Raw genomic sequence first — 21,346 nt, forward strand, 5'->3', positions numbered from 1 at the left:
TAAATTATGATTTTTTTCTATTCTTATTAATATCTCCGTGCATTGTTTGAGGATAGCTGAATACTGAATACTAGCTGAAGTTTACATTTCTGCTTGACTTAGCATTATTTACCAGTTAACACATTTTTAGCCAAATTTTGATCATTTTTTAGCTCGACTTTTCCATGAAAAGTAGAGCTATTGCACTCGCCAAAGCGTCAGCATTGGCATCGCCATTTGTTGAAGTTTTTGATAATTTAAAGTCAAATATCTCTGTTCAGTATCAAAAGCTATTGACTTGAAACAAACAGTTACTTACTATCAAAGTCTAAATCAGGAGAAACAATCTCAATAACTCTGACTTGAATTTTGACAGAGTTATGCCCCTTTTAACTTGGATTTTTTTTTTGAAGTATTTGATGTCAAATATCTCTGTTACTATCAAAGCTATTGACTTAGAACTTAAAACAGTTATTAACTATCAATGTCTACATTAGGAGAAATAATCCTCATAACTCTGGTGTAAAATTTTACAGAGTTATGCCCCCTTTTTAACTTAAGAATTTTTGGCTAAAGTTTATAGTCAAATATCTCTGTTACTATCAAAGCTTTTGAATTGAAACTTAAAATGGTTACTTACTATAGAAGTCTACACCAAGACAAACAATTCCCATTACTCTGATGAATTTTGACAGAGTTATGCCCCTTTTTAACTTCAATTATTTTGTTAAAGTTTTATAAAGTTTTTACTGGCAAAGCTCTAATTCAAAGTCGAGCACTGAGAAAAGTCAAGCGCACTGTCTTACGAACAGCTCTTGTTTTTTACATTATTAACACATAGGTATAGATTAAAATTTATTCCCAACCAATACAAATTTAGAAAAAGACGAGAAATATGAAATAGAAAAACTTTCACAATCATTTTCATTATCTGTCAGTTATAAACAGAATCTTTATGTTAATATTAACAGAGGGTTACAATTACTGATAATAAAAAATCATATGAATGTAGTGTGCATTTTTCACTAAAACATGAACTATAAACAGCCAGTGCACTGCTAGCAAAAACAAACCATAAATTTAATGGATAAAAATAAGTTAATGTTACTTGTCTGTGTAAACCTTTCACAATTTTTTTCGTTCTGGTGAAACTTGAAAGAGAGATAAGATAATCATATAGAAACAATACTGTGAAATCATTAATATTTGTGGTGGACTAATTTCCGTAGATTTCGTGGTTGAATAAATCCACGAAATTTAATCCCAACGAACAAGTAAAATTCCCATTAATTCTATGTTCAAAAAATGAAATCCACGAATTCATATCCCCAAGAAATTGCTGTTTTGACCAAAACCATGAAATTTATTGCCCACGAAATTAAATGATTTTACAGTATTTAATTTTAATTGATATATTTAATTATGGTCTCGAATATTTTGCACTTGAGAAAACAATCCATTTTGACAATAGAATTTACTATAATAGCCTATTTATGCTTAACACTGGGCATTAAAGAAGCTAGAATACAGGTTCAATGCATAATAGTTCTCTGTAGCAAACCAGGTCATTTTGACGCACACGGTGTCAATGCCTCGTATTATCTCGGAAAAACATCGAAATTTAAACAAAGTAACGATCACACAGAACACTGAATAACTGTCTTCATTGTATGGTAACACGCGGTGACTGGTAACTCAGTTTTAATGCATGACATGCTTATTTCTTTACCCTATCACGTTTTACAAAATATGTAATATTGGGAATGCGGTGGGTGGGGTAGCGCCGATGTCAGGATTTTCGTTTCGGACCGATTGAGTTGTCAAAATTTCCGGAGCCCTGTTCTGACTCTAAGAAATAATGTAGAATTCTTCACCAACCACTAAGAATGAAATGCATGTTGAGAAGAACATTTTTTCCACAATATTACACAATATAATAGTTTAAATAATTGGCATATTGAAGTATATAAATGAAGATTCATGAAAATTGCGCAAGAAATAATTTGAATTATTCAAGGGTCATTATTCTGGTCGGCATACGAACTTGTACGAGATCTTGTGATCATATACATACGAGACAGGTTTCTGATTATAGTATTTCAGCCATCTTTTTTTCGAATTAGGGTCAAAACTGTAACCTTACTACTTACATTGAAAATGTCTGTAATCTTGTGGTCAGAAACCTTCTGGGGGCAGGGGTTGGGGCGGGTTAAATTACATGAAGATTATTCAAGAATGTAGGGAGTTTTTTGAGTTAAAAAAATTAAATATGGCACAACTGACTTACACATAACCCTTACAGAAGCAAGCCTCTGTGGCGTACATGCTGCGTATTTGCTGTGTATATGCCGCGAACACAGTAGTACGCTAGAGGAGTACATTTTACATACACCGCATGCCGTGTACATGCCGCGTACTATTTCGACGAGTACACAGCATGTACGCAGGAGGTCACTAGTACACTTCAAGCACGCAGCACAGACTCTGAAAATTTAAGGAGTACACTGCATGTACGCAGGAGGGACTTGTACAAGAAAATAGTACACTGCATGTACACCGCAGATACTTCGAAATTTATAACACTTATATTTAGTTGCATTAAAGTTGTTTCCCCTTGATGCAGTTACGCCATTTTCTTCAAATGTTTACCAAATTACATGCTACAAAAATTGATTTATTTCATTGAAAAGTGGATGAAGAAAAGCATACTAATTTATTTGATAACATCAATCTACATTATTTTGGTAAGGGTAAATACTTATTGATGCATGTCACTTATCTTTTTTCTGTTTTTTTTTTCTGTCCAAATGATCAGCATTTGCATAAGAAAGTTGGTGGGGTAAGGAATTTACATTATTACAGCAGTTTTGCCGCAAGAGTACACAGCATGTATGCAGCAGGAGTACACAGCATGTACGCCGCAGGACTCGGGGCCAGGAGTACACAGAATGTACGCCGCAGGAGTACACAGCATGTACGCCGCAGGGGTAGTACACCGCAGGCTCATTTGCATGTGAAAAGTGTATGTGCCGCGTACATGCTGCGTACTATTTCCCGCATACTAAATTCCTCCAGCGTACATCCTGTGTACTATGTAGTCCACAGCATGTACGCAGCAAGTAGTACGCGGCAGAGCTCATTTGCATGTCAAAAGTGTACTACAAACGTACTATCGGTGTATGTGCGGTGTATATCCTGCGTACTATTTAAAGCCCTTGATTTCAGTACACATCATGTACGCATCATATACGCTGTATGTACACAGCAAGAGTATGCAGCAGGCCTTTTTCTTCTGTAAGGGAATGGCCGAAACAGTTATTAGTTACTGAAGCCATTTCTGCAATATACAACAAGAACTAGACAGTGTGGTCATGCAAATTCTCTGTGCGATTAAAGCATATTTCTCCTGAAATGCTGATGCTAGTGTATTAGCAGTGCAAAATTAGATGGCTGTAATTTATATATTGTATCCTCTAACTGGCTTTAGAACTCCAATATAAAAACACAAGGAACAGTCTATATAGACCTTTTGATATTTGTCCTCTTTAGTGCGTCACTGACCCAGTATGACCAAAGCTACTCCAAACAACTAGTAAGGTACCCCTCTACTGCAAATGTAATATGACGTTTTAACAAAAAAGCCAAAAACAGAATGGCCTCGTTCAAGAAAGTCATTGAAAATTGGCGGTCAGAACTTCATTTAGAACACTCACCTACAGCTAAAACTTTCCAACCGATTTTGCCCTTGATTTAAATTAAAACCAGGAACTGTATTTTAATCACAAGGCAAATTTCAATTAAACATGAGCAGGCCTTCTTGGCTGTTCTTTTGTTTGTTTGTTTTGGGTTTAATGCCATTTTTCAACAGTATTTCAGTTATGTAATGGCGAGCAGATTCTGGATTCTGTACAAACCTGAAACAAACAAGTAACTGCCAACTTCTCCCATTTGAATCAGAGGTGGAGGACGATTGAATTTAGACACAATGTCTTCTCTCAAATCATCACAGAGAACATATGCCTCACTCAGGAATCGGACTCGCAACCCCGCGATTGGTAAATCTGCCCTCTCCTTTCTGAGCTAAGCGGGCAGTTTTTTGGCTGTTCTATCTATTCATTGTAAAGATAGATAGTCAAACATTTATTTCATGGTTTTCTTACATTTGCTGAGCCCGACAGTTGTCAAAAGGCCTAACAGCACCAAGTTTTAACTTTTGACCTCTAAGTATGACCTTGACATTAAAGGTGGGGGTCTGAGTTGCAAGCAACCATTTGTCTGATTGAGGCAAACATGTATGCCAAACAAAAAAAAAGACTGCTTTATGCATGGCAAAGTTACAGCCAGGACAAGCTCTAAAATGACCTTTGACTCCAAAGTGTAACCGTGACCTTTGAAAAAGGGACCAAAAGTTTGCACACAACACTCTGTCTCATAGAAGTGAACATTTACACCAAAGAAAATAAAGATTGCTCCCTACTTACCAAAGTTACGGCCTGGAAAAACTCTAAAATGACCTTTGACCCCTTACTGTGACACTGGCCTTTGAGACAAGAACCTTGGGTTTGCACATGACAGTCCGTTTCATCGAGTTAAACATTTAAGCCGAATATAAATACGATTCCTCAATGCATGTTGAAGTTAGAGGCTGGACAAACTCTTAAATGACCTATTGACCTCCAACTGTGACCTTCACCTTTGAGAGAAGGACCTGAGGTTTGTGCATGAAACTCTGTCTGACTGAGGTTAACATTCGTGCCAAATATAAACAAGCTTGCTCCATGCATGTCAAAGTTATGGTCCGGATGCACACACGCACATACACCGAACAGCCATTTGGACAATTATGTCTTTGCTTCCGCAAGCGTGCTCAACACAAACCAAGTTGGTGAATATCCATCATCAGGCTCATTAGAAGTTATTTTAAAGTTTTCTTCTACTTTTGCTCTAAAAGGGTTTAAGCGGAACCATTTGAAAGATGAGCCACGCCATGAGAAAACCAACATAATGGCTTTGCGACCAACATGGATCCAGACCAGCCTGCGCATCCGCGCAGTCTTGTCAGGATCCATGCTGTTCACTTTCAAAGTCTATAGTAATTAGAGAAACCGTTAGCGAACAACATGGATTCTGAACAGACTGCGCAGATGCGCAGGCTGGTCTGGATCCATGCTGGTCGCAAAGCCATTATGTTGGTTTTCTCATGGCACAGCTCAGATGTGACAGACTAGGTTAAATGATGACCCATCAAGTAGTTCATTAGAAAAACTAGTTTAAAGGTTGTTTACACTTCTATCTTTGGCATCCTCTAAAAAGGTCCAAGAAAAACCATTTGGTCAAATGCTTCAAATTCCGCGAGGACCATGCAATGTTTGGAGGAGATCAATCAAGTGCTTTATGAGAAGTCGTTTAAGGTTTTTTTCTATTCTCTGGGACCCCTAAAGAAGCCAAGCTGAACCATAAGAGGTCCTTGACAGAATTCTACTAACCAATTCTGGTGTAATTCTGGTCAGTAGTTTCAGAGATGATGTTTTAGTACAAATGCTGACACAGGATTATGGATGCCAGCTGATAGCTCACCATGAAGAAAGTGCAGGTAAGCCAACAACATCCTAAATCTTGTAATTTTACGTGTTTTGTATGACTTCTGGATTCTATCGTCTCAAATAATTAAAGGATGCTCTCGATTTGGAATTTGAACCTGCCATTTCTCACATTTAGTTCAGAGACCACCAATTCAAAAAAGTACAGGGAACTTACTGGGAATGAGGTAAGTGTATACCTGGGAATAAGGTAGCATCTGTGCATTCTGATTGGTTAGTCATGTAAACAAACCCAAGAAGTGATTATTTTTTTCAAAATGGAATATTTTTACTGCATTTACAGTATTTCATTATACATTTTGACAAAATTTGCTACATTTTATGTGTATTGAAAAAAAGTTTCATCAAATGAATTTCTCCCGCCATGACAACGATGTAAACAGGGGGTCATCTCATTCACACGAAAATTACTTAAATAAAGTATCACTATTCATATGTTTTTCGTCCGATATTTTGGTGGAACTAAGATAGTTCTTGAAAAAAATGTGATTGGATATACATGTTTCGATATATGGAAGGCCGTACACGCCATAATGTTATAATGGAAGTCTACGGGAAAACAATTGGTGTTCTCTACCCTATTTAGGTTTAGTGAAACAAAAACTTGTAATTTAACAGAAATCGTAATTATCTCTCTTTTTTTTTTTAACCTGCTCTGACCCAGTCTTCAGCCCTCCTGCTTTGCTCAATAGGGGTGAGCACAGACCTGAAGAGTGTTGGGCTTGTTGGTTCAATCAAAGGAACAGGCATAATATGTTCTCAGTGATGATTAGATAAAGACATTGTGTCTGAAATCCTCAATCCTCCAAATTTATTCACATGGGAAATGTTGGTTAGTAATTAGTTTGAAGACCAGATTGGTACTAGTATAGAATCAAGGAACACAGAAGTTAACTGCCCCGCATTTTATAACTGAAACACTGCTGAATAAATTTAGCTAAACCCAAAACAAAACAATACACCATCATCCTGTTTAAATGCTGCTGTGCAAAGGATGAGAATAATAACCAGTCAAAAAGGTTGCATCAATAAATTGAAGTTTACTAACTAAACATTGTTTATATGTATTCGTAACCGTCTACTTCTGTTTTCAATGTTTACAAAATCTACCTCTAGTCTGAAGCATTCATGAACAGTCACCTGAACTCCTTAACTATTTGTTACGTGGTCTTCACCAGCCACTAAAACCAAGTCTTTCTTTCTTTGCTTACATGCGCTTCACCATCAGAAATTTTATCATTGGCTAGTCTGCCATCCATCCCTACCACACCTCCCCGACAGACAATACCCCCCAGTTTAGGGTTGGCCAGGGTGCTTCAGTATCACATGTGATGACTTTCAAGCACAGCCTTTAACTAAGAAAGAAGGAAGCACGCTGCCCCAGCCTTTACCAGCCATTTCATGTAAATTTATACATCATCTCCATCTGTGTATAATCCTGTCTGGTGTTCTAAGGTAATAAAAAGATAGTCAAAAGTTATGTTGTTTCTTGAGTGAAGATTGAACGATAAAGTGGGCCGGTGGTCTAGTGGTAACACGCTTGATTGTCAATCCAGAGGTCCGGGGTTCGAATCCCAGTCCAGGCAATGGAAATTTCTGAGATGCTCTCTAGTGTCTCCAACCTAACTAAGAGGCCTGTACTTGTTCTTCCCAGAAAAGTCGGCTTCGCGTGTATCAGTGCTATACACTGGACACGTTAAAGAACCAGACTGTCTATTCACAAAGGGCTAGGCTAAGTTAGCGGGAAAGGCCTGTATCTAAAATGATTTCTCTCTATCTGTTCTGGGGGCTTCATCTTACTCTGTCCCTCTGGTCAGATTGCTCCGTGTCTGTACTAGTAGAGGATGAATTTTGTGCCCTGTGTGGCTGCGTTTGCTATATGTAAAGCACCTTTGAACGTGTTTATCATGAAAAGGGCGCTACATAAATCTAATAGAATAATAATAATAAAGTTCCAGTTATACTGTACTTGAACTTTTAAGATTTTAAAGATAGAGGAAGCTCTGGTTCTACCCAGTTGTTGGCCTGTACCTGAGTAGTGATAGGAGGGGCTCCAGAAGGCTCCCATATGCACAAATCGCCATTCACTACAGAACAGCACTTTACAACTGTTATCATTGAAACAGTCCACATTCATTTCTAAACAGCAGAATTATTTCAGATAGTAAGAGAAATTAAAAAAAAAAGATCTATCTGTCTATATTTAGCACAATATAAATATCAAATATTTCATTAGCATACTGCCATTTCATCACTAAATTTAAAGAATTTATAGAGAAACTGCTGCATATTCTAAAAAGTTAATAAAGTCGTTTTAAGCTGTTTATTAAAATGCAATTTTCTTCTTTTTCTTTGCTTTTTCCATCTTTTTGCTTTCTTCTAATTCTAGTTTCCTTTCCAATGCCTGGCGACGTAAAAGCTCTGTGTCCTGTCAATAAACAGAGTTTTATATCATTCATGTTACATCAAAAGAAGTGATATTTTTATATTCAGAATTTGAAATGTACAAATTGCAACCCCATATTCATATCACCTGGAGACAACCAGTTTAGCCAAATGCCAAGAAATAAAAGAAGAAATTCACATCACCCATTCTTAATATCACTTACTTTACAATGGAGCCTTAAACTTAAACTGATATATCAGCTGTTTGACTTTATTTGTGACATCATGTTAAATTGTTTCATCATATTAAAATGTCCATTATCATGCTAACATTTTCATTTTCACACTGTCTAACAACAAATATATATCACTTGTTAGTTATAAAAGTATTACAGTATGTAACAAGAGCACTGCCTTGCGGGTGCAGACGTTCATCTGATTTTATTTGTCTCTGTGATATAGAAATATTGTCCTGCCCATGATTTTCTATTTAAAGTGCAAAAGGGGCCATAATTCTTGCAAAATCAATGTAGAGTTATGGTACTTGCTGTGCAGTGTAAGCTTTTAATGGCGAATAATTGCTCAAAGTTTTAAAGCAATAGCTTTGACCGTAAAGGAGAAAAGTTAACCTAAACATAAAACTTTACCAAGAAATCTGATATTTTCTAAGTCCAAAAGGGGCCATAATTCTTGCAAAAAGAAGGATGAAGTTATATTTCTTGTTGTACAGAGTCAGCTTCTGATGGTGAACAAGTGTTGCAAGTTTCAAAGCATCAGCTTTGATAGTTTAGGAGAAAAGTTAACCTAAACATAAAACTTTACCAAGAAATCTGATATTTTCTAAGTCCAAAAGGAGCCATAATTTTTTAAAAAAGCAGGTTGAGTTACGTTTCTTGCTGTACAGAGTTAGCTGTAGGTGGTGAACAAGTGTTGCAAGTTTCAAAGCAATAGCTTTGATAGTTTAGGAGAAAAGCTGACCTATACATGAAACATAACCAGGCAACGCCAACGCCAACGCCGATCAAGTGATGACAATAACTCATCATCTTTTTTTCTTTTTAAAAATCAGATAAGCTAATAAAAAGACCATAACTTTTACTACAAGGTACAAACCTTTACAGGTGATGTCTCTGGTGTGGAGTTATTTGATGATTTGGATGGACTTGGTGTTTTGTTTGGTGATTTTGCTGGTGATTTTGTTGGTGATTTGGACTGTTGAAGAGATGGTGGAAGACGAGAGTTGCCCCAAGACTGACCAGTGGACGTCCTTCGACTATCATCTGCACTGCTCATATCATCTAGCAAGCTTTCATCTTCTGATGTAGCTAAATGTACAACACAATTATAAAGTTTTTGTTCAAGAGCATTCATAACTGTTGTAATTGAGACTGTGAACGGATATAAGCTGTAGCTAGTGGATAATATTACATCTGTTTTACTTAATTTGAAGTTTAAACAGGTTTCTGTATGATTCATGTTACTATTCCAGCAACTGTAAAAGAACTTCACTTTTAACCCTTACCCTGCTAAATTTCTATAATGAACTTGTCCCTCTTTCAATTTGGACAGTACCATTATCTATTAAAAGGGGTAAAGGGGTGCATATAAAGAAGATACTGGCTGAATGGCAAAAAGTGCAGATCATGATCAGACTGCATGGATGTGCATGCTGATCATGATCTGCACTAGTCACAAAGGCAGAATCAATTGTTTCCAGCATGATAAGGGTTAAGAAGCATTTTCAATATATAACATGAGAGCCATTATAGCCCTATATAACTTACCTGGACAATGCACAGGAAGTTACTCAAGTTATTATATACACTCTAGGTGTGCTTTGAAAGAGCTTTTATGTAGTCTCTCTAATGTGTTAACAAGGCAAGAAGGCCATGAAGTTCCTTTATCGCTCACATGACTTAGCTAGTTCTTAACCCCAAATGACATAGTGAAAATATGCCAAAGACTGCAATTAATCAAATATTCTGACCATGCTAAGTGAAATCAAGTAACACATGATGTAAGGTTTAGCAGGATACCTACATGCTGTTCAATCTGTTCAAAACAGAAAATTCTGGCCCCTAAAATATAACTCTAGAACCCATGATTGGGTCTGGCAAGTTTTGGCCCCTCAAATATAACTCTAGAACCCACAATTGGGTCTGGCTAGTTGTCGAAAGAAATCAAGATATTATGCCAATATAAGTTGTGTGCAAGTTTGATTGAAGTTAATTGCAAAATGTGGCCTCTATCCTGTTAACAAGCCAAAAATAGCAAATTTTGGCCCTTTAAGGGGCCATAACTCTGGAAGCCTTGACGGGATCTGGCAAGTTTTCGAAAGGAACCGAGATATTGTGCCAATACAAGCTACATGCAAGTTTGATTACAATTTATTGCAAAATGTGGTCTCTGCCATGTTCACAAGAAATTGGGAACAGATAAAGGATGAACGGACGACGGACAAAATGCGATCACAAAAGCACACCTTGTCACTATGTGACAGGTGACCTAAATGAGAGCTGTCAGAGGACAGCAACGCTCGACTATTCAACAGCCTTGTCAATTGAATGAATACTAAAGTCGAAAAAGGGGCATAATTTTGTAAAAATGGGAAATAGGGTTATGGAACCTGCATAGTGTTCTTATCAGCTCATGACAGTGGACAAGCATGTGATGTTTCAATCCATTCCCATAAGTTGGTACTGAGATACCAGCTTACAAATAAGAATTTAACCAAAACCTGCTAAGTTGAAAAAGGGGCATAATTTTAAAAAAGTTAAAAGTAGAGTACTAAATCTTTTCACTGCATGTCATACCATGACAGTGAAGTGAATAAGTGTGTGAAGTTTCAATCCTTTCCCATTAATGGATACTGAGATACCAGCTTACATACAAAAACTTAACCAAAAACTTCTAAGTCGAAAAAGGGGCACAATTTTGAAAAAAATGCAAAGTAGAGTTATGGTACCTATGCACTACATGTCAGATCATGACTTTGAACAAGTGTGTGAGGTTTCAATCCAGTCCCATTAGTGAACACTGAGATGAGATACCAGCTTACATACAAAAACTTAACCAAAAACTGCTAAGTCGAAAAAGGAGCATAATTTTAAACAAGAGGACCATGATGGTCCTGAATCGCTCACCTCTTCCCACATGACCCAGTTTTGAGTATGACGTCATTTTTTCTATTATTTGACATAGAGACCTAGTTTTTGAGCTCATGTGACCCAGTTTTGAACTTGACCTAGATATCATCAAGGTAAACATTCTGACCAATTTTCATGAAGATCCATTGAAAAATATGGTCTCTAGAGAAGTCAAAAGATTTTAATAATTTTAGACTTACTGACCTAGTTTTTGACCGCAGTTGACCCAGTTTCAAACTTGACCTAGATATCATCAAGATGAACATTCAGACCAACTTTCATACAGATCCCATGAAAAGTATGGCCTCTAGAGAGGTCACAAGGTTTTTTTATTATTTGACCTACTGACCTAGTATTTTATGGCACGTGACCCAGTTTCAATCTTGACCTAGATATCATCAAGGTGAACATTCTGACCAATTTTTATGGAGATCCATCACAAGTATGGTCTCTAGAGAGGTCACAAGGTTTTTCTATTTTAGACCTAATGACCTAGTTTTTGACCGCACTGACCCTGTTTCGAACTTGACCTAGATATCATCACATGAACATTCAGACCAATTTTCATACAGATCCATAAAAAATATGGCCTTTAGAGAGGTCACAAGGTTTTTCTATTTTTGAACCTACTGACCTAGTTTTTGATGGCACGTGACCACTTTCAAACTTGACCTAGATATCATCAAGATGAACGTTCAGACCAATTTTCATACAGATTCCATGAAAAATATGGCCTCTAGAGAGGTCACAAGGTTTTTCTATTATTTGACCTACTGACCTAGTTTTTGACCGCACTTGACCCAGTTTCGAACTTGACCTAGATATCATCAAGGTGAACGTTCTGACCAATTTTCATGAAGATCTCATGAAATATATGGCCTCTAGAGAGGTCACAAGGTTTTTCTATTTTTAGACCTACTGACCTAGTTTTTGACCGCACGTGACCCAGTTTCGAACTTGACCTAGATATCATCAAGATGAACGTTCAGACCAATTTTCATACAGATCCCATGAAAAATATGGCCTCTAGAGAGGTCACAAGGTTTTTCTATTATTTGACCTACTGACCTAGTTTTTGATGGCACGTGACCCAGTTTCGAACTTGGCCTAGATATTATCAAGGTGAACGTTCTGACCAATTTTCATGAAGATCTTGTGAAATATATGGCCTCTAGAGAGGTCACAAGGTTTTTCTATTTTTAGACCTACTGACCTAGTTTTTGATGGCACATGACCCAGTTTCGAACTTGACCTAGATATCATCAAGGTGAACATTCTGACCAAGTTTCATGAAGATCTTGTGAAATATATGGCCGCTAGAGAGGTCACAAGGTTTTTCTATTTTTAGATCTACTGACCTAGTTTTTGAGGGCAAGTGACCCAGTTTCGAACTTGACCTAGATATCATCAAGATGAACATTCTGACCAACTTTCATAAAGATCCCATGAAAAATGTGACCTCTAGAGTGGTCACAAGCAAAAGTTTACGGACGGACGGACGCACGCACGCACGGACGGACGACGGACACCGCGCGATCACAAAAGCTCACCTTGTCACTTTGTGACAGGTGAGCTAAAAATGTAAAGTAGAGTTATGGGTCCTGCACAGTGCATGTCAGATCATGACAGTGAACAAGTATGTGAAGTTTCAATCCATTACCATAAGTGGATACTGAGATACCAGCTTGAATACAAAACCTTAACCAGAAATTTCTAAGTCGAAAAAGGGGCATAATTTTGTAAAAAAAGCAAAACAGAGTTATAGAACCTGTGTAATGTAAGTATGTTTACAACAGCAAATAAGTGTGTGAAGTTTCAATCCAATCCCACAAGTGGTTCCTGAGATACCAGCATAGAAAAACATAACCAAATCGAGACGCCAACGTAGACACGGATGCGGACGCTGACACATGGGCGAGTCCAAAAGCTCTACTATTCTTTGAATAGTCAAGCTAAAATAAGCATCGAGAATGTTTGGTACAAGGATATTTAAGAACCCTTTAAATATAATCAAGCAAGACTATAAATGATAAAAATCTTGTTATTTTCATTTTTGTCCACTTCACTGTAGCACTATGAAATTAAACCATGGATTCACTACCTTTAGTTGGAGATCTGTTCACCCAAGCTCTTTTGCTCATGATCTGTCTGTAAAGGTCCTGAGTCTTTACATCAAATGTCTTAAGTTCTATACCCTTAATCTGCTGCTCAAATGCCTGAAAATAGTAAATAATACAGGTTCCACTGTTACAGAAGTGTATTTGGAGACCATTCTCAAATTATAACAATGTCATTGGTCAATTTAAAACTGTACCCAGAAACAACCAGTCAGATGCTTAAAATCTTAAACTGGTCTCAAAATTCATACTTATGACGTTGGACCAAAAGAGATACCATATTTTAGTTTTGGACTGGTATGATTTGTAAGAGTGCAGTACCTATACATGTTCTATGCCTTGTAACTACTTGTGATATTTCATCAAAGTAAAACTTCTTTGCTTAATCTTTCCTCTTGTGTTCCAGTTCAATTTTTTTCTAGGCATGAATACATGTACATAATTGTACATGTATTGACAAAAGATGGGAAGTCATGTCTTTTCCTTAAAGTGCCTGCCAGACATTCCATTTGATTGCAGTAAAAGTCTTATTGTTTTCAGTTTAGACAGGGCATCCATTTTTTATCCACTTTTAAATTCTAAGGTCACTGACCAGTATCCCGGAACTACTTTTTTTAGGCTTGGTTCTGCCCTGAAGTTTAAACCTAGTCCCAGCTTCAAAAGGTTTGTCTTGTGAATTTCGTATATGATAACTCAAACTGTAGTTTTTTGGTTTTTTTTTATATAAATTTATTTTAGCTCAAATGTAATGAAAGCTTCAAGCTTATATGAACCACTCTTGAGTCTGCTTCCTGGAAAATCATTACTGGTGTCATATAAGAAGGGGTGGTCATAAACCCAATGAGGCTCAAACCCAGGATCCTTGTGTTGAGCAGGTAACACCTTAACTACTAGACCACCACCTCCCTTAAAACTCCTACTAAAAACATGATTAGAACCGTGCCATGAGAAAACCAACATAGTGCATTTTCAACCAGCATGGATCCAGACCAGCCTGCGCTTCTCCACAGTCTAGTCAGGATCCATGCTGTTCACTAACAGTTTTTCTAATTGCAACAGGCCTTGAAAGCAAACAGCGTAGATCCTGATTTTTAACATTCATCGGGGACTAATTTTCATGGATTTGGTTTGTGTCAATTAACAAAATTACATCCAAGCAATAACTAAAATTTTATTTTCAAGAGCTGTAATATTTCAATTCACAATTTCCCTGAAACAGATGTTTTTGACAAAACCACAAAATTTCAAGCTCACAAAATTGAATGATTTTGCAGTATAGACAGATTTATAAATGGAACAATGCCACAAACTGATCTATTACCTTTGATGTCATCATATTCATTTCAAAAGCAGTCTCCACAAATGCTGGTGTCTCAATATGCTCTGAAAAATAATTGTTGTCATTCTTTGTACAAACAGACAGACAAACTGATGACTCAATTATTATCTATATCCAAATTTTAGCTCTTGCATATTTCTTACAAATCATGTTTAATTTCTGTGGTATCTAGGCTATTTATTAAATTCAAAAGCAGTTACATTAATATACCAAATATGCCAAGAAATCATTGTAATATTTCACAATCATGTTTTTTTTCATTCTGCTAGATGATGTTTCAAATGCAAAGGGTGGTAAGATAGGTGAAGTATAAATAGGTCTCGGACTCTATAAAAATAATCAAAAAAAGATATAATAGTTCAATATATAAGTATCATCATGCAAGTTTCATGTAATTTTTTAAGGATAACATGGTGTAATAGGCCTCACCAAAATGTACATAAACTTGATAATTTAAGCTTTAAAAATGTCAAACGAAAGAAATAAGGTGCATATTGACAAGTTATATAGTGACAGAAATTCTCAAAAATTTCCTTTAGATTACCTCCCCTGATAATTTTGGTTTTTCATGAGTTATCTCCCCTGAAAACTAGAAAAAAATGATTTTCTCCTTTTCCCTACGGGGAATTTTAGATTTCTTTTTGATATTTGTATCAGAATCATATAATGCAGCTGTCTAGCACAAAATCTTCCCGAAACTCAAGTTCAGATTCTCATAATCAAAGAAATTATATATTTCCCATCAGCATCAATGTTAACTTCAATACCGATTATCTCCCCAAAAAATGATAAAATTTGAAAAATCTTTCGGTGAAATTTTTTTTATTTTGAATGTCTTTAAAGTGACTAAATTTCATTTAAAAATTACCATCCAGTTACAAGATATGAAATATGGCTATTACACCATGTTATCCTAAAGTCTCCTACTACTCCCGGACAGACATGTTATATTTACAAACATAATTATAAACAGATTTAGGAATTCTATATTTCTGTACACATGTTAAAGTCTTAAATAATGTTTCTACTTTTTGAACCCTCAGAGGTAAGGCATACTCATTAATTTCAACAGTCCTTTTGCTGTGTATGGTCAAAAGATTTTTTTTCATTGCAGAAGTTTGACTTAAGGATAACATGGTGTAATAGCCATATTTCATATCTTGTAACTGGATGGAAATATTTAAATGAAATTTGGTCACTTCAAAGACATTCAAAATTAAAAACGTTTCACCAAGAGATTTTTCGAATTTTATCATTTTTTGGGGAGATAATCAGTATTGAAGTTAACATTGATGCCTATGGGAAATATATGATTTCTTTCATTATGAGAATCTGAGCTCGAGTTTCTAGAACATTTTGCAGTAGAAAGCTGCATTATATGATTCTGATACAAATATCAAAAAGAAAGGAGAAAATTATTTTTTTCTAATTTTCAGGGGAGATAAGTCACGAAAAACCAAAATTATCAGGGGAGGTAATCCAAAGAAATTTTTTTAGAACTTCTACCACTATATAACTTGTCAATATGCACCTTATCTCTATCGTTTTACATTTTCAAAGCTTACATTATCAAGTTGTATGTATTCTTTTGGTGAAATTAAGGCCTATTACAGGTAGTCATCCTTAAATATGTCTGGATGTCTGGGAATATATGACTTTCTCAAAGAGGCAATGACAGAGAAAAATATCTTAACATAGGGGTATAAATTTGTCAAAGTAAAAGCTATGAAGCTGTTATGTAGCTTACCATGTGAGATAATCTGATAATGCCAAGGTCATGTGTAAAGTTCCAAAGCATTTGCTGATAAAATTAAAGCTTGGGTTATATAACTAGTCAAGTATGGTCATCTCTTACTTATGAAGATATATATAAAAAGACTGAAAGCCTTTTGTCCAGCAGTTTTTGATGCAAAACTTTTAACTTAAATGGGGCATAATTTTGACAAAATTAAAGCAGAATATTTTAACTTGTCTTCCGAGGTATTTCCTGATGCAGAATAAATATGTGAAGTTCAAAAGGATAATACTAATTTACTAAATCTATTCTTACTTCTAGTACACTTTGCCCCTTGTGACTTATAGTCTTCAATCTGTTTATCTTTGCCCTGGATAATCTTGAAGAGTTCTTGTTGTCGGCGCGTCAGTTCACCCACCATCGCCATTAGAGGTAGTATCAAATGTTCTGAACCCTGAAGTTATTCAACAATTTGTTGTTTTTATCAATCTATTTTATATATCTATCTATATTTTGTACTATATGTTGCTAATAAGTATAAATGGCAGAAAGAAAATTCTTTACATACGCATCTGTAATCAGTATTCATAAAGTATTCAGAGGACCCTGCAAACAGAAAATAACGTCCAACCTGTGAATGATTTATTTAGATGTTTTTTGTTTTGTTTTAGAAATAAATAGATTAATGAACAATTTAGACAAATGAGGTATTTTGAGACAAAAGATTGAAGGAGGTACAAAAAATTAAGCGCTAAAGGAATTCAACACATCAACCCAAGGCAGGAAGCCTCTAGTCCTACAAAAGAAGCTATGAAATATTACCATAGATTTGTCAGCAGGTCTACACTGGAAATTCCATATAAAGGGCATTCCTGCCAGCTCTGAATGAAGAACAAGCATCACCTTCCTCTCTTCACTGTCTGCTTCACGCTTGAATGACAACTGCAACCAAATAACATGTGAAACATCTCAATAGTTTTCTTTAAATCTTCACAGTTCATACTGAAATTTCTGGTAGTTACAAAACTCCTAGATCACTCCAACATTCTTTTTTATGATTCAATTAAATCTGGCATACACACGATTTACCATTCTAAATTTCTACAATGAACTTGTCCATCTTTCAATTTGGACAGTACCATTAGCTGTTAAAAGGGGTGCTCACTAAAACGATCCTGACTGAATGGCAACAGTGCAGATCATGATCAGACTGCATGGATGTGCAGGCTGATCATGATCTACACTGGTCTCAAAGGTAGAACCAATCGTGTCCAGCATGGTAAGGGTTAATTTCAGTGGCAGCACTTTGCTGTGGTTCTTAGGGAGCACATCCAAAGGTTCTGTATTTGTTTTCTTTTAGATGCTAGCTAAGTACTTGAACTAGGGGTGTGTTTTTTATTTATGATATCAATTTATCTACAGAAAGGTCAAACCCTGATAAAAATTTATCTGCAGAGTGGTCAAACTGTGATACTGATGTATTTACTGTATAGTAAAATCCTGTCATGATGCATGAATATTCAAATCGTGATACTGATTGTATGGTCAAATTGTGATACAGACTGTATGGTCAAATTGTGATACAGACTGTATGGTCAAATCGTGATACTGATGTATCGGTAGAATCGTAAAGTGGATACTATACTGATATACAGAGTTTGGAATATATGTACTGATGTAAGAAAAAAGAATAACAGGTACAAATATACACAGATAAAAAAATATCTACCTTAAAATGAACATAACTATAAAACTTGAATTCCGTTATAGATACCAGTTATGCTCTTTGCACAAAATATTCTTAGATTTCAAGACTTTAAATATAATCTAAGCTTATAATTAACTTTGAATCATGTCATTAATTCTGCATCAGTTTATACAGTGAAATCATTTAATTTCAAGGAAGACTAATTTTTATGGAGTTTGTGGTTAAGTAAATCTACGAAATTTTATCTCAATGAAGCAATAAAATTCCTAATATGTATTCATTTTACATTCAACAGCCAAAATCCATGAATTTACAGCCCCATGTAATAATGGTTTTGACAAACACCATGAACTTTTGTGACCATAAAAGTAATGATATTTCACAGTAATCTCTATTCTGACGTAATGTCAATACATGCATGTCATTTGAGTTTTCAATCTATCACAGCACTAACTTAAAGACTTCCTTAAAAAGAATTTATAAGGATACTGTATCTATGACAAACTAACAACTGGATGCATAATTTTGTTTATCAATAAGAAAAAAATAAACTTACCTTAATTGAAGTGTTAGGATCATCTTGTGTTTTGTCAAGAACACCTTTAATCTGGTCTAAAATCCTTGTAACAGGTGCTTCAATCCCTGGGTTCAATTTCTTAATAACAAAAAAAGAAAACTGTTAACTTTGTACTCTACCACCATGACCACACTGAACATTAAAGACATTAATCATGGATATACTAAAATGTCTTAATTAATACTGCAGAAAGTCAATCAAGAATTATAAATTTATCATGTGTTTAAGTTAACTGGTGTTGATGAGGTGTTAAACTTTATTTAGTATAATTAAGCTTTTGCAGCCGTTATATAGCGTGGACAATCAAAATGGTGCTAATGTTGAACAGCTAGTAAATTGTGCATCAGTTAACTTAAGCATCTGTCAATTTTTAGACACGCTGATTCTTGAAGGGCATCAGGCTGATTCGGCCCAGGCTGATTCGGACCACATACTTTAAGAGTCAATAATGACAATATATTTTGGATGATTCAGCAATGATCAGGAAATAATGTTGATAGGGATATAACTCGAAGTAAGGACATAAAATATACACTGTACAAGCAGGGGTAAGAAGTTTTGACAAGTTAAAATGCATAATTTATGCATTTGAATAAGCACTTTAATTATTCTTTGCATCAGAAATTAAACTTAGTACTCATAATTGTTACTTTTACTCATGATAGAAGTGTCAATGTCAAAAAAACTTAAACAATATGGGCTGAATAAGCCAAGTAAATTTGGGCCGAATCAGCCATGGTCAAAGTCAGCCTATATTCTTCTTGAAGAGTCAGAGTGCATGCCTTATGTGTCATAGATACAGAAAGGATGCATTAAACTCTTTCAAGGGACAAATTGAATAGCAAATGGGGCAGAGTCAACATGTCAGGATTACTCTTGAAATAGCTTCAGCTTTGTCGCTTTTGTGACATAAACGTATAACTCTTATCCACTTCAAAAAGTGTGAAAAGGGAGTTGGAGCTGCAAACAGTACTGGTTCGAGTCGTAAATTCGGCCACTTTTTGCGGTTTTTCATAAATATTTCTTTCGTTTTACAATTGATTTGTACAAAATTTCTACCATATGTGCTTTGATACAAGCAACATTGATTGTTATCATTAACAGCCATTTACAGTATGGTAAACAATACAACTGCACTTAAAATAACAGACATGTTTAGCCTCCACATTTTACCTTCCAGAGGTTGTAAATATTCGGCCACTTTTTAAACATAAAGTTGATTGTATTTTCAACATTTTCTTGGAAATAAATCGATGCTACAGCCAAAATTGTTCTTTTTTCAACAAACTGCAATCAATTTTCAATAGCATACCTCGTGGGAAATTTTTACCAACAGAGATTTAAAAAGCGCCTGTCATCCTTCTCACACCAGCATGACGTAGTTTAATTTTTACGTCACTGTTTATCACACATTCTAGCATAAAACTGCTGTTCCTGTCACTTTTTGGGGGTGTTTTAACAGGAGAGTAAAGAGAATCTCTCGCTCACGTGCTATCATAACACCTTTTTATATATGCGCATTTTGTGGCAAAGCATAAACATATTACGGCCCCAAAACGGATAATTCAAAAGGAAATGATGTCAACGTGAAAAAACAACATAGACATGAAAATTCAATGACGTTGTGGGGCAACATATTCATTTCCTTGGTTCTAACGTGTTTTATGCTAGTTAGCATGTGTTCTTTTTGCGTTATAAAGTTTAGATTTGAATGAATCCTTGCCGGGCCTCAGCATAAACGAGCACGTATCAATGACGTCATGTGCCCCGCGAGACAAAATATTTGCTATTTAGAGTACAAAACTTTAGGGAAGGACAACTTTTTTTTCTACTCACCTCAACTTGTTGTTTTTTGCCGATTTTGTTGCTAACGCAAGTGCTTGTGATGACACAGATGCATTCTCAAGCATCTGGCTTGAAAAAAAGGTGTAAAGTGGGTGTCCGAATATTTACAACCTGGCCGAATTTACAACTCGAACAAGTTGTAAGTGATTGTGGCTTTTAAAACCCTAGCTAGCTGGAACAGTGTACCGGTAAAGTGCATTCTAGCACGATTTAAATGACACTGTTTACCTTGATTCTCTTTTGCAACGCCTGGTCTGCTAACTCCTCATGCCAAAAATTTGCCAAATCGGTCAGTAACACTTTGTAACTGTCTGTTGTAAACATATACTTCAAAAGGTATGTGCTACCATCAACTCTGATTGGTTGCCAAGGGAACGCCTCTAAATCTGGTTTCCATCTCCTTCTCCATTCGACTTCTGTTGTCATTTTTTTAACAAAAACTTCAAAAACATAAAATTGTGAAGTGAAAGTACTTGCTTCCGCAGTAAACAATCGGTAGTTGTCAATACCCGTACCATACCGTACATTTCGTCGGAAACCGTCTTCCTTAGATTGAGCAGAAATCAACTAAATACAGAGATGTGAAAGAAAAAAAAATATATAGTAATCATGTATTCGTAAGTTTTCCTAAGATCCATTAAAATATCCGCCATTTAAATGACTCTGAAGTCTATACTGGTACTGATGATAAACCCGGACAGATGATTTATAAAGTCGACCACCTTGGAAATATTCGATTGCAATCGGTTATTTATAAAATTGAACACACCATCTAATATGTTCCACTTACAACACCAACTGGTGTAAACAAAAACAAAATTGGTAAATATTCTGTATAAATAAATGACTTATATTTATTTGTATAAAAAATATTTATCCAAAATTACTGGGGAAGAGGGTGTTTTTTGCACATGC

The 21,346-nt window shown here is 35.7% G+C and overlaps 1 protein-coding gene across 1 annotated transcript; it reads right to left on the reverse strand.

Annotated features, from left to right (window-relative positions):
- Positions 1-7,762: 7,762 nt before the first annotated feature.
- Positions 7,763-21,093, reverse strand: LOC123561492 (non-homologous end-joining factor 1-like). The gene is made up of 8 exons (XM_045353897.2): positions 20,660-21,093; positions 18,566-18,664; positions 17,124-17,243; positions 16,617-16,755; positions 14,549-14,610; positions 13,212-13,326; positions 9,078-9,289; positions 7,763-8,007 (listed from the first exon to the last, which is right to left on the reverse strand). The coding sequence occupies exons 1-8, from the start codon at positions 20,855-20,857 to the stop codon at positions 7,906-7,908; spliced, it is 1,047 nt and encodes a 348-aa protein (XP_045209832.1). The 5' UTR covers positions 20,858-21,093; the 3' UTR covers positions 7,763-7,905.
- Positions 21,094-21,346: the final 253 nt, after the last annotated feature.

The sequence above is a fragment of the Mercenaria mercenaria genome, chromosome 10 (genome assembly GCF_021730395.1).
Source record: "Mercenaria mercenaria strain notata chromosome 10, MADL_Memer_1, whole genome shotgun sequence".
NCBI lineage: Eukaryota > Metazoa > Mollusca > Bivalvia > Venerida > Veneridae > Mercenaria > Mercenaria mercenaria.

Bases quoted from the DNA above. Each gene is read 5' to 3' on its own strand.
- LOC123561492 (XM_045353897.2), bottom strand. From the start codon at position 20,857: ATGACAACAGAAGTCGAATGGAGAAGGAGATGGAAACCAGATTTAGAG. The intron at 17,244-18,565 runs GTAAGTTTATTT...ATTTGGTTGCAG, and splicing joins ATCCTAACACTTCAATTAAG to TTGTCATTCAAGCGTGAAGC. The intron at 13,327-14,548 runs GTAATAGATCAG...TACTATTTTCAG, and splicing joins TGAATATGATGACATCAAAG to GCATTTGAGCAGCAGATTAA.